Raw genomic sequence first — 14,788 nt, 5'->3', positions numbered from 1 at the left:
CCTTTTTCTTTTCTCTTATATCAGGAAATATTGCTGTCCTAAGAAGTAACCAGTAGGATCTGGTCACGTTCACGCTGAACAAATATTAAATACTACTTCTGCCAATAAGACTCAAGCTACAAAAATGCAGATTGAAAATTTCAAAAGGACAGGGCTGCTTATTTGAGATTTTCTTGTTTCTTGAGGTGGACCTGTTTTGCTATAAACTTCCCTCTCAGCATTGCTTTTGCTGTGTCCCATAGATCTTGGAAATTTGTGTTTTTATTTTCATTTCATTTTATTTTCTGACTTCCTCTTTGATTTCTTCACTGACCCATTGTTTTTTTTAGTAGCATGTTGCTTAGTCTCCACATGTTTGTGTTTTTCCCATCTCTCCCCTGTAACTGATTTCTAGTTTCATACCGTTGTGGTTGGAAAAAATGCTTGATATAATTTCTATCCTCTTAAATTTGTTGAGACATGTTTTGTGGCCTAGCATAGATGCCAGTAGTACTGTCTTAGCCATGACAATCAAAATGTCTCTAAACATTGCCAAATGTCTCCAAATGTCTCCTGGGAGGCAAATCACCACCCGTTAAGAACTGCTACTCTAGGCCAATTGGGCTTCTACTAAAAGACAAATTTAACAGAGACTCTAGGAGCAACGTATGTTAAGGGGAAAAAGACCAGAATTCCCAATGTGAGCACACGTCTGAACAACTGCTTCTTGTCAGAGCTGTGCCAGTATTCTATCAGGAAAAGGAGGGAGGCAGAGGATGACGGGGAAGGCAGGGACACTGGGCTTACAAATAGATGATAAATATGTCCTCTATCCTGAGACTACCTGTGATATATATACAAAGTCCTAAAGCTCATGGTTTGGACAAGGTCACCGAGCCAGAGAGTAGAACCTAGGGCACTTGATCTAAGGCTTACTTTAATCCATTTGACAATATTTCTTCACTAATGAGGATAGAGGCCAATCTATTCTGCCCCATTTATAATGATATGGATTAATTTTCCTAAGAGATTCTACAAGGTTTTTTTTTTTCTGTTTGCATTTCCATTGCATTGTATGTGATCAATTTCAAGTACAAGTGAATTGCAAGTGGAAAATTTCTGAGAGCAACTGAGTTGTACTTGACATTTTGGGGTCCCAGTAGCTGAGTAGCTCTCAAAAAGGTCGCACACAACTTTGTTGCACTGTAAAATGCCAAGGGCAACTCAGTAGCAATTGAAAATTGAAAGGGAAATTATATTCTACCCCAAATCAGCAACATGAACTCTGAAGAAGGATCTTGGTTTTATTAATTGTGTGATGGGAAAATGGGAAATTGTCCTTTGATTTGAAAAATTTTCCCAAACAGGCAGTCATCTCTTTGCATGATTTATGGATATAGTTTTACTACCCATCTATCTATACTATGAAAAGTGCTCATTTCTTTCTTTGATTTGTCTTAAATCAAGAATTTTGTCACTAAGAAGGACTGTAAATCCATGTTAATTCCTCTATATTCTTGAAGCTTAATGAACCTGATCCTTTCCAATATTATAGGGAGAAAAAGATGGAGAGAATATGATTTTTGAAAGCAGGCAGACTTCAAAAACTTTTCATTTAAGAAAAATGAGTTATTCTTTTCATGGTTATTAACATAAAATTAGGTTTAGTATACCAAGAATGGAATAAAAAATCCAGAAACATATCTCTTAATAAAATGAACCATGTTCTTTGAGAAGATAAATAAAATTGATAAGCCATTAGCCAGACTCATCAAGAAAAAGAGGGACAGGACTCAAATCAATAAAATCAGAAATGAAAAAGGAGAAGTTACAACAGACACCGCAGAAATACAAAGCATCCTAAGAGACTACTACAAGCAACTTTATGCCAATAAAATGGACAACCTGGAAGAAATGGACAACTTTTTAGAAAAGTATAACCTTCCAAGACTGAACCAGGAAGAAACAGAAAATATGAACAGACCAATCACAAGTAATGAAATTGAAACTGTGATTAAAAATCTTCCAACAAACAAAAGTCCAGGACCAGATGGCTTCACAGGTGAATTCTATCAAACATTTAGAGAAGAGCTAACACCTATCCTTCTCAAACTCTTCCAAAAAATTGCAGAGGAAGGAACACTCCCAAACTCATTCTATGAGGCCACCATCACCCTGATACCAAAACCAGACAAAGACACTACAAAAAAAGAAAATGACAGACCAATATCACTGATGAATATAGATGCAAAAATCCTCAATAAAATACTAGCAAACAGAATCCAACAACACATTAAAAGGATCATACACCACGATCAAGTGGGATTTATCCCAGGGATGCAAGGATTCTTCAATATACGCAAATCAATCAATGTGATACACCATATTAACAAATTGAAGAATAAAAACCATATGATCATCTCAATAGATGCAGAAAAAGCTTTTGACAAAATTCAACACCCATTTCTGATAAAAACTCTCCAGAAAGTGGGCATAGAGGGAACCTACCTCAACATAATAAAGGCCATATATGACAAACCCACAGCAAACATCATTCTCAATGGTGAAAAACTAAAAGCATTTCCTCTAAGATCAGGAACGAGACAAGGATGTCCACTCTCACCACTATTATTCAACATAGTTCTGGAAGTCCTAGCCACGGCAATCAGAGAAGAAAAAGAAATAAAAGGAATACAAATTGGAAAAGAAGAAGTAAAACTGTCACTGTTTGCGGATGACATGATACTATACATAGAGAATCCTAAAACTGCCACCAGAAAACTGCTAGAGCTAATTAATGAATATGGTAAAGTTGCAGGATACAAAATTAATGCACAGAAATCTCTTGCATTCCTATACACTAATGATGAAAAATCTGAAAGAGAAATTATGGAAACACTCCCATTTACCATTGCAACAAAAAGAATAAAATACCTAGGAATAAACCTACCTAGGAAGACAAAAGACCTGTATGCAGAAAACTATAAGACACTGATGAAAGAAATTAAAGATGATACCAACAGATGGAGAGATATACCATGTTCTTGGATTGGAAGAATCAACATTGTGAAAATGAGTATACTACCCAAAGCAATCTACAGATTCAATGCAATCCCTATCAAATTACCAATGGCATTTTTTACGGAGCTAGAACAAATCATCTTAAAATTTGTATGGAGACACAAAAGACCCCGAATAGCCAAAGCAGTCTTGAGGGAAAAAAACGGAGCTGGAGGAATCAGACTCCCTGACTTCAGACTATACTACAAAGCTACAGTAATCAAGACAATATGGTACTGGCACAAAAACAGAAACATAGATCAATGGAACAAGATAGAAAGCCCAGAGATTAACCCACGCACCTATTGTCAACTAATCTATGACAAAGGAGGCAAAGATATACAATGGAGAAAAGACAGTCTCTTCAATAAGTGGTGCTGGGAAAACTGGACAGCTACATGTAAAAGAATGAAATTAGAATACTCCCTAACACCATACACAAAAATAAACTCAAAATGGATTAGAGACCTAAATATAAGACTGGACACTATAAAACTCTTAGAGGAAAACATAGGAAGAACACTCTTTGACATAAATCACAGCAAGATCTTTTTTGATCCACCTCCTAGAGTAATGGAAATAAAAACAAAAATAAACAAATGGGACCTAATGAAACTTCAAAGCTTTTGCACAGCAAAGGAAACCATAAACAAGACGAAAAGACAACCCTCAGAATGGGAGAAAATATTTGCAAACGAATCAATGGACAAAGGATTAATCTCCAAAATATATAAACAGCTCATTCAGCTCAATACTAAAGAAACAAACACCCCAATCCAAAAATGGGCAGAAGACCTAAATAGACATTTCTCCAAAGAAGACATACAGACGGCCACGAAGCACATGAAAAGATGCTCAACATCACTAATTATTAGAGAAATGCAAATCAAAACTACAATGAGGTATCACCTCACTCCTGTTAGAATGGGCATCATCAGAAAATCTACAAACAACAAATGCTGGAGAGGGTGTGGAGAAAAGGGAACCCTCTTGCACTGTTGGTGGGAATGTAAACTGATACAGCCACTATGGAGAACAATATGGAGGTTCCTTAAAAAACTAAAAATAGAATTACCATATGACCCAGCAATCCCACAACTGGACATATACCCAGAGAAAACCATAATTCAAAAAGACACATGCACCCGAATGTTCATTGCAGCACTATTTACAATAGCCAGGTCATGGAAGCAACCTAAATGCCCATCAACAGACGAATGGATAAAGAAGATGTGGTACATATATACAATGGAATATTACTCAGCCATAAAAAGGAACGAAATTGAGTCATTTGTTGAGAAGTGGATGGATCTAGAGACTGTCATACAGAGTGAAGTAAGTTAGAAAGAGAAAAACAAATATCGTATATTAATGCATGTATGTGGAACCTAGAAAAATGGTACAGGTGAGCCGGTTTGCAGGGCAGAAGTTGAGACACAGATGTAGAGAACGGACATATGGACACCAAGGGGGGAAAACTGCGGTGGGGTGGGGATGGTGGTGTGCTGAATTGGGCGATTGGGATTGACATGTATACACTGATGTGTATAAAATTGATGCCTAATAAGAACCTGCAGTATAAAAAAACAAACAAACAAAACAACTAATACTAAACTTTCATTGGGTTATTTGTATGGAAATATGTTAATATAAATGTTTCAGACATTACATGAAATTTCTAAAAATCTTATATTTGTATTTGTATGGAAATATGTATGGAAATATGTTAATATAAATGTTTCAGACATTACATGAAATTTCTAAAAATCTTATATGTTCTGGTATAATGTTATAAGTAATAATCCTAGTTATTACTTTAAAATGTATATCTCAGAAATAACTAATTTTCTTGCCAACTGCATTACTATGAACTTTCATCAAATCTTTAACTGTGGTCATTTTTAAGTCTTTTGTCATTTACAGACAATTCTGGGTGTACTCTGATGCTTTTGCAAATATGTTCCTATAAAAGGGTTTCATCTTCAAGAAATTCATGGAAAAGACTCTGACAAGTACAGGTTTCTGGTAACTGCCTGTACTGCTGAACTGAATGAATAAGCATTTTCAGAACTCTAATGAAAAACTGATGAACTCATAAAAGTGCTAACAAAAGATCAAGATGAAAAAAAAAATTAATTACATGGGACTGAGTGAACTGATGAGGATGAGTATAATTTTTGTGACTTTCTGTCTGAATTAAAAAAAAAAAAAATCCCACAAGGACTCAGAGGCAAAGAATATACAAATCAATTTTCACTGCAAAGTAAAGGAGCTGTTACAGTGGAGGATTACTGGACTGAATGTCAATATTATGACATAGTATGAGTGTGTTTCATGTTTGGTAATTGCAATCATTGTTGCTTTTGTTGTGGTCATCCATGTACAATGCTTGGTGTCAGTCTATTTATCTCTTGTAAAAATAAAATACAGTGTGTGTGTGTGAAAAAAAAATAAATAAAATGAACCATGGATTCAATTTTGTATTAATAAGTCACATTTCTGGGGATAGGAGATGGTGGTGATGGTGGAAATAGAGCTTCTCTCTGATATGTTATGCTGTGTGAAAGCAGTTACAATGCTTAGCTATAAGTGAATATCCTAGAACTTTGTCCCCTTAGGTACAGGATCCCCTCTTCAAATTAGGAGTACTTAGATGGTTTAAAAGAGGGGAAATTTAGGAATTACTAGATTGATATATTCTTCTCACCATCCTCTGTAGTGTTAGTGAAGTCTCCTATTCTACCCACATTGATGTAGTTCTTGTTACTTTTATCATTTATTCGTCCTTGTATTCATTCAATTAATATTCATCAAATATTCATGGTTTCTGCTATGAATTTAGCACTGAGCTTGGCACCAAAGATACAAAAACAGATGAGGTTTTGAAGGGCAAAAACAAATGATTGGTCTCTTCTTTTATGGATCTTATGGGTTAGAAGGAAGAAATAAATATTAAATAATGACCCAGAAATAAATACATCAAGGAAGAAAATTTGTCCTACCATGTGTACAAATGTGGTAGCCAGATTGAGCTGGGTCGGGTCCAAATCACACATCTTCCCCTTCCTTGTTTTATCATCATAGGCAAGACACTGAAACTCACTGAACATCAGTTTCCGTATCTCTATTTTAAATTTATTTATTTATTTTTATTTATTGCATACCTTGCTTTTTAGGAAAAGTACCTCTTTCTTTTTTTTTTTTTTTTGGCCACGCCGTGCAGCTTGTGGGATCTTTGTTCCCCAACCAGGGCCCTCGGCAGTGAAAGCACGGAGTCCTAACCACTGGACCACCAGGGAATTCCCTCCGTATCTCTAAAATGAGCCTATTAATGCCAACTATGCAGGATTATTTCATGAATTAGAAATTATCATGAAAGTTGCCTAATAATTATTATCATAAGGAGTAGACTAAGCCAACTTGTTCCTTTAGAGGAAAGGCTATCCTGACCCCAATTCCATCTGTAATAGTTTCCTTAACTTCTAACTCCCCAGAATCTAGGAAGCACACACTTCTTCTAGAATTTGAAGTTAATCAAAGTCACCGTCTGCCCAGAAACTGAGGAAAGACAAAGTAGAATTGCTTTTAATTATTATCTATTGAGTGTATATCACATACCAAGTATTGTGCTGAGTAGCTGTTAATTTTATCTCACTTAAAGATGACAACAATCCTTAAAGTAGATGTTATTTCTATTCCCAACTTACAATGAGGAATTTGCATCTCAGATATATGAAGTTATTTGCTTAGGTAATATCAGCGAATCTCCTTGCGAAGCAGCATTGGGAAAACCCACTTTTCCTCCTGGGCCTTTCTTTCCCATGTGTCTCCTCTACTCTCACACTTCATTTCAGACGCTTCTGGTCATCAAATGTGTGCGGATTTTCCCCCACCAAGCAGCCCTTCAACACCATTTGGATATCCTCCAATTGAATTTAATTTCATTCAATTCTGAGAATATCTACCTGGAGGTAGTGTCAGATCCCACAGACTAAGAGCTCAGTCCCACAAGCCTGCTTCCTCTCTACTTCAGATGCCAATCCCAAGTGGTAGATTCCCAGGTTACCCAAAATTTCTGTCTGATTGTGTTACAAATTGGAGATTCTCACAACCCCCTCCTCAGGTTTGATTAATTTGCTAGAGCAGCTCATAGGACTCAGGGAAACACTTGTTTTAAAGAATATGATAAAGGATACAGATGAACAGCCAGATAAAGAGATATATAGGGCAAGGTCTGGGAGTCCCCAGTACAGGTAAATCTGTACCCATGGAGCTTGGGTGTGTCACCGTTCCTATGTGGACCTGTTTGCCAACCTGGAAGCTCCTGGAAACCCCTAATATCAGGGTCTTATTGAGGCTTCCTCACATAGGCATGATTGATCATTAACTCCATCTTTAGCCCTTTGCCTTTCTCTAGAGAATAGGGTTAGGGTTGAAAATTCCAAGCTTCTAATCACTGCTTGGACTTTCCCATACTAACCCTCCTCCAGGAGCCATCCAGGAATCCACTCAGAGCCACCTCATTAGAACAAAAACACTCCTACCACCCAGGAAATTACAAGGGTTTCAGGACCTCTGTGTCAGGAACTGAGGGTAGAAACCTATATATATATATATATATATATATATATATATATATATATATATATATATATATATATATATATAGGTTTGGAATATATATATATGTGTGTGTGTGTATATATATATATATATATATATATATATATCCCATTATCTCACAAAAGCCAACATGATTTTCCCGTATCTCTCTGGTTTATTTGCCTAGTCACTTTGCTATAACTTTCTTGAGTTTCTGAAATAGTAAGTTGGGATTATGCATCCTTCATTCTTTTTCCATCCCCTACTCCACATCCTTCTCTTCTGGCTACTTTAACACACCCTGGATGTGCCAGCATTCTGCTACAACTTCTGTGCTCTGGCAAGAATTGGGGTAAATTAATGTTCTTCTAATTGAATGGATGGCTTTCTGGGAAATGGTGGATATTCTATTTAATAGATTTGCCTGAGCTAGGAAAGAAAAAAGGAAGCCGTGATGAAAGACATTTACCCTGTGAAATGCAAAGAACATCACAAAAGAATTGGCTGATGAGGTAATGTTTTCCTAATGTGAGAACAGAATGATCAACAATCAATAGCATAAAAGGAAGAAGCAAGCAAGTATATTCCAGCGAAAGAGAAAAGGAAGAAATAATGGAAAGGGACTTTGACGACCTCATTTACAGTTCAGTTTTTGCTACTAATCTGAAATATGGAGAAAATAACCATACGTGCTTTTATATACTTAGGTGCAAAACAAAAACAAAAACAAAAACAAAATCACAGAATGTAACACTGATTCCTGTCTGCATATAACACAGATGTTGTGAGAACAAATTAGATTGTGTAATTGAATGAAAGATTTCTTGTAAATGTTGAAGGGTGTTGGGCTTGGGATGAGATAAATAGCCTTTAAAAGTTCTTAGAAACTCAAGATTTCTAAGATTCTTTAAAGTTCCTGTGTGTGTGTGTGTGTGTGTGTGTATAAATGACAAATTGTACCGCTGTTATGTAGGGGATTTACATAATTAACACACAGAAAGACTTTATCATTTGGTACTCAATAAATCTTTATGTAATTAATAAATATATGAATGAGGAGGAAAGCCATCTCAATTCTCTTATTTAATGTGGGGCTTGGTTGACAGTCTAAAGCAGTCATTGTCTCTAATTCCTTCTCTAATGAAATGAGGCAATCATCTATGATGGACAGTTTGTCCTTGGAGAAATTGAATAGAAGTAGTTCTGACCATGGCACACAAGGCACAGTGGGTGGAAGGAGTTACACACTGGACTGAACACAGGGATAACAAGTTAAATAGTGCACTCTGAGTGGTGAAATTTCCCAGTCTTTTTCCCACACTCTGATATCAGTGTGCTGGCAACCAGATATACAAATGTAGGTTAGAGTTAGTTGGAATTTATTCTAGAAATATTGAAAAACGTAGAGAATAGATCTTTCTAAACTAACACTTTAGGGTAATTCAATGAAAAAGCTGGTTACCTCATTACCCTACAGTGCAATCCACAAGTTAGCAAGTAGCGTTTCCATTCAGATTTTTGGTGCTTCATTCTTAAGCATGAAAGCATCACTAAGAATAGTCAGATATTTTATGGGGGTATCAAGCATTCCAGACGAAACAAACAAACAACAAGCAAAGATAATAGAGACAATATGAGAACTAAAAAAAACTTAAAATCGCAGAAATTTAAAAACTCAAATCAAAGCAAAATGAAACAAAAGCCATGACAAAGATATTGAACTTCATTGCCTGCACCACCACTAAAGAAAGAGAAAAGAATGATATAGAACAAGAACAAACGGAAAACAAGAATGCACTCGTGGAAAATAAGAATATGACAGTTGATAGAAGGATGACAAGATAAAGAGCAAAAAGCAGAGAAACGCAACATGGGAGTCTATATTGTGGTCCTGAGAACTCCCTAGAGATTGAGATACAGAAGGTGATGTACCTCTTCAAAAATTTCCAGAATATAACTAAATTCTTTTATTGAGTTATATATCTAACTTCCCTCTTCAAAATTATTTATTGGGATTTAGTAAACTTGTCAAAGAGCTAGTACAGGTGTCCCTTGGCATCTGCAGGGAATTGGTTCCAGGACACCCCTCCCCCATACCAAAATCTGCAGATGCTCAAGTCTCTTTTCTAAAATGGTATAGTATTTGCCAATAACCTCTGCACATCCTCTCGTATACTTTAAATCACTCTAGATTACTTATAATACTTAATGCAATGTAAATGCTATAAAAATAGTTGTAAATACAATATAAATGTTATGTAAGCAGTTGCCCTGGAGGCAGATTTGCTTTGTGGTACTTTCTGGAATTTTCTTTTATTGAATATTTTCTATGTGCAGTTGGTTGAATCCTCAGATGTGGAATCCACGGATATGAAGGCCTGACTGTAATATCCTAGAGCCACTATGGTAGACAATCTGAGAAGTTCTAATTACAGCTTATTCCCTCCCTTAATAATCTAGATAATTGTTCCAGCTGACATTTTATTTTAGCTGAAACGTTTATTAATTTCTTATTGTTTCCTTTTTTATAATAGTGTCTTGAACATTATCAGCAGTAGATCACTGTTAAGTAGGTATCTAGTACATTGGTAAAAAACCTGCTAAATTTTCTTATACAAACCTCTCAACACATACCGCTTAAACAATAGAATGGTTTCTTTTGAACATGTTAAGCACAGATGAGTAACTGTGTTCTTTTTGAGTGGATTTGTGGTATATATTTAAATACTCTGTTTGGGTACCCAGTTTAGGCTATTTGAATGTATAATATATTGCCTCTCAGCTTTAGTTGTCACCCCAAAATTTGTTTGATTCCAAACATTTTGTTCAAAAATCTCTAATATAGGGTCAAACTGTACTGTATATTTATTTGCATAGCTGTTGCCTAGAACTCCTCAAGGATGCAGACATTGTTTTATTCCACATTCTCAGTCTCTAGGATGGTACCTTAACCCCCAAAGACACTCAGTGCATGTGCCTGTGATACACTGATGAATAAAAGTCATGTCTTAGACACTAGGGACTCATGGAGTGCACCAAACCAGAGAATACAAGAGTGTTAGGAAAGAGCAGCCAAGTCAGTATATCCTGCTGGGGTTACAGATATAAATAAGCTTTAGGGATTTGCTAGTTTTTTATTTAGATTTAACTGAGATGAGAAAGGAGAACTGAAGTCTAAAATGAAGTAGAAATTCTATCATGGATGAAGTGAATCTTAATCATTGGGGTGAAGTGCAATTATCAGAGGAACTGGGGTTGCATATCTAAGATTCTAGTACTCAAAACTGTTTAGGGTTTTAAAGTTATCTTAAATGGAATGAGGGGCAAAAAGTAAAGTACCTACCTTCTCTTCTTGTGTTGCACATTATTCACAGGTGTTGAGCTTCCCTCTTACAGAATTATGGAAGAAGCATCAAACAGTATTTCTCCACACATATTATGGTTTCATGCTCTTTGGATGGTTTGTCAAAATTATCCTCCTTAAGCAACAATTACAAACCAGAGCCCTACATATTGTTCTTATTTTCTTTATTCATCGTATTTTTAAATTTAAAAATGGTCCAATACAGCTTACCTATGACTCGAAAAGATGCTTGTTATCTTTGGGACTTTAGATCCCACCCAAAAAGAGGCCACCCCCCAAAAAACACACACACAAACAGTAACAGCAGCAACAAAACAAATTACCTTGCGCTATATAAGGTGTAGTTTCCTCTTTTGGAGGGATGTTTGTGGGTCGTGGTGTGGGAGCAGGAGGTCTGTTCATAATGAATGACCGACTTCCAAGCTTTTTCTTTGTACTCCTCTTGGCCAGTATCGTGTCATATTCATTGTCATCAATCTCAGCAAAAGTGTACGGGTCTTCCTCCTCTTCCTGATCTTTTTCATCTTCTTTCTGTTCTTCCTCTCCTCTGGGTTCACCTCCTGTTTCATGTCTTGCACTGGAATCACACCAACTTTGGCTTCTTTCCATTTGGCGTTCCAACGTTTTCCCTGCTTATGAAACATTTAGATGGTGGTTACTCATACCTTAAGCATTATTGGTGTCCATCTGTCACTTGCTTGAACCACACCCCCAAACAATTTATATATTATCCTATAAATTCCAAAAAGAGAAAAGTGAACCATGTAATTTACTAACATATCCTCCGGCAGTTTGTAACTGTTAATTTGTCAGAAAAAGTTTGTTAAAGACCTGGATTTCTTTGAAAATATATAAATAAGCATATAAATAGTTTCCACATAGTTTATGAATGATTTAATATCAGGAAATCAAATTATAAAACTAAACCTCAAATTCCAAATGCTTTGAAAGCTTGTGTTTTTCAAGCGTAATGCTCTCAGATTTTTTTTTTTAATTTGAAGTCATATTACCTTTTATAGGGATTAAACTGGGTATTTTGCCTAAAATTCAATTTCTCTGAAAATGACAGAGGGGAATAGCCAAAACCACCATTGTTTGGTTTCTTACACTACGTCTCACTCTGGCTCTCTTGATTTCTATAAGCCAACTTATACCTCATTCTTTGATAAAGGACACTGAAAGTAGGGTTCATGACGTAAAAGAAGGCATGGAAAATCAATGGCCTGAAGATTAATTCATATGAAAAGAACAGTCTTTCATGGTTTTTATATTCAATAAAATCTTTACATATTTTTATAGGAATGTATTAAAATATTCTAGCAGCAGTTTATTTAGAAGACAAAGATATTGTATACTGTGCCAATAAATAAGTTGAAGAGAATTTGGATGGCTCTCTCTGCCAGATCAATGAGAAATTTTTTTTAAAATGTGCCCTTTTGACAAGTGTATTGCTTAAAGTATTATTGAGAACAATAAAAATGGAAAGGATTTCAGTTATTGACTGAAAAATCATTAATTTTCTGTGTTGTTCTGAGATTCATGCCCATGAACTAAAGGAGAACTAGTCTCCCTTCTCTTTGGTGAGAATCTGACCAAAAACTTTAGTTTACTTAATGGATATTTTAGTGGAAAAAACTTAGGAGATGGGAGAAAGACAAGCTGTTGAGCAGAATAAAAGGATATTATTATAAGAAGATTCAGCAATTGTTTTGGGTAGGCTTATGAGGAGAGACCAGAGGAGAGTCCAAGTCATCTCTCAACAGAGTCTTAGCTTGTTTCAGTTGGTTTAACCCAAGGAAGTATGAATGCCAACATGCCTGGCTACTAACTTTAAAAATCTCTACGACTTGCCTTTCCCTTATGAATAAAATGGTTTTGAGATTCTGACTTCATGATCTCTGTTTCACTGACAGCCATCCCAGGTGAAACCAGATGAAGTGTGTGGGAAACACTTGCACAATGTTTCATTTTAGTGGAATGTGTCAACTATCTTACTTTTATGAACTGACTTCCTGAGCTGTTAACTCTCTTTGTTTCCTCTACCCACGTCCTTCCCCAACTCTTTCTAAAGTTGGGCTTGCCACTAGAAATATACATTTCACTTTTCAATTCCCCAGTGTATAAGATTGTACTTTTCATGTTGGAGTTGGACCTGAGTTTTCTCAACTCAGGTTGTACATTAATGAATAACGATTAAACTATATCACTCCTATAATTCCAATTTTTGAAATAATTGGAAAGAATGTTGTAAGAAAGATAAGAATCCCAAAAGCCCTGGAAACCTGTTCATGGAATTATTTGACACATTCTAATTACGGGCCCTAGGGTCTTGGGTCTTAGTCAAAAGAACATTATAATGATTGTTGCCTTGAAAGTTTGTTATGAAGATAAAAAGACTGGATGTTCTTTATAAACTGAAAAGTGTTCTATAATGTTCTATATTATTGTTTTCTCCAATGACTATGTCCATAAATCCATCATAAGGAATTTGATGCTTAGGGCATTGATGAGGTGGCCCCAATATTAAAAGTAATGCTGCATTGAAAATGTAAAAATACAGTTTTTAAATAAAAGGAAGGGGCTTTTGTATTATTTTGCTTTTTATATTTGGTACTTCTCAGAAGATGTATTAGCCAACATTATACTTCTGGTCCTAGGTATCTGGTGAAAATTACTCTCTGTGGAGTAATTTTAGACCTCCTAACCAACATACCATATGTGGAAATTGACATTAGAAAAAAATATTAATATTAGCTCCTTTAAGAGCTTTAACCTGATATAAGACAAGTTTGCTCTCTTAATAATTTCTTAATAATTAATTTTAATAATTATATAAAATTATCCACATCTGTAAAAGTGAGAAAAATATACTAGAATTTTGTTGTCAGTGTACTACTAAGCTACATCTCTCCCTCGCTCCCAGTATTGATAACCCTACTTCCTTGCTCTATCTCAACAGTCTGTAAGAGCTTGGCACAGTAGGTGATCAATAAATGTTTGCTGAATGAGTGAATGAATCAGAGAAGTACCATTAGGCTTCCCATCCTTTCCATTAAGCAGTACTTTCCATCTCTAAATATAGTGCATAATCTTAGCAAAGTTTCACGTTAATTAACTTGAACTTTTATAGAGATAAGGCCTTCAAGGACGCAAATGCTAAATTTCATAGCTTCAAAATTCACTTTTAAACAGTCTTATAGACTTGATATAGCCTTTTAGGACTTGACAACTAGAGTGACAAATGGGGTTTTAATAACAGATATTTCTTTCATCCTTCTTATTAAATTTTCTTTGTAAGACCATTTTATGAATTTGGAAAGTAAACATGAAATAGTGATCAATAAAGTGGGTGGTAATTGGTGACTCCAGCAGTGAGCATGGAAGTCTGTTGAACATTCCAGGCAGATAAGCCTCATATGGAAGGTCCTCTGGATGATCCCTGCCCTCCACTCCCACCCCCCCACCCCCCCATTACACACCTTACTTCCTGCATCTGGGAACAAATGCTGTCACAGCCATTTAACGGTTGTTCTTCCACTTTAGCAAGGCAGATTTTTTTGACTTTGGTCTCAATGCAGCGTGTGATAGACCCTTTACCACTTGCTTCCCCTGCAGCTACCAACTGAGTGAAGTGTCCAAGGTCATTTTCAAACCTGTAACACATTAGCCTTTCTCTTGTGTCAGAAAACTGAGAGTATTTTTTAAAAGCAAAGTTGTTGCTTACTTTTCCACATGATGCTTGAGGTTCGTTTTATGTGAAGAATTACAGACTCCTTCCAAGTT

The 14,788-nt window shown here is 35.8% G+C and overlaps 1 protein-coding gene across 6 annotated transcripts in view; it reads right to left on the bottom strand.

Annotated features, from left to right (window-relative positions):
* BANK1 (B cell scaffold protein with ankyrin repeats 1) overlaps positions 1-14,788 on the bottom strand; it is a 325,608-nt gene that overhangs the window by 36,345 nt on the left and 274,475 nt on the right. For 4 of the 6 annotated variants that reach the window (XR_005019889.1, XM_036851937.1, XM_036851932.1 and 1 more), the window contains exon 10: positions 11,329-11,637. Coding sequence is in view for 5 of the 6 variants with exons in the window: in XM_036851937.1 (XP_036707832.1) it covers positions 11,329-11,637 (309 nt within the window). In the remaining variant the exon portion in view is untranslated. The remainder of the gene's footprint in view (positions 1-11,328; positions 11,638-14,788) is intronic. The other 2 variants (XM_036851934.1, XM_036851936.1) reach the window with 1 other exon arrangement.

This window comes from Balaenoptera musculus, chromosome 5 (assembly GCF_009873245.2).
Source record: "Balaenoptera musculus isolate JJ_BM4_2016_0621 chromosome 5, mBalMus1.pri.v3, whole genome shotgun sequence".
Taxonomy (NCBI): Eukaryota; Metazoa; Chordata; class Mammalia; order Artiodactyla; family Balaenopteridae; genus Balaenoptera; species Balaenoptera musculus.
This window is presented reverse-complemented; position numbering and strand designations above follow the sequence as displayed.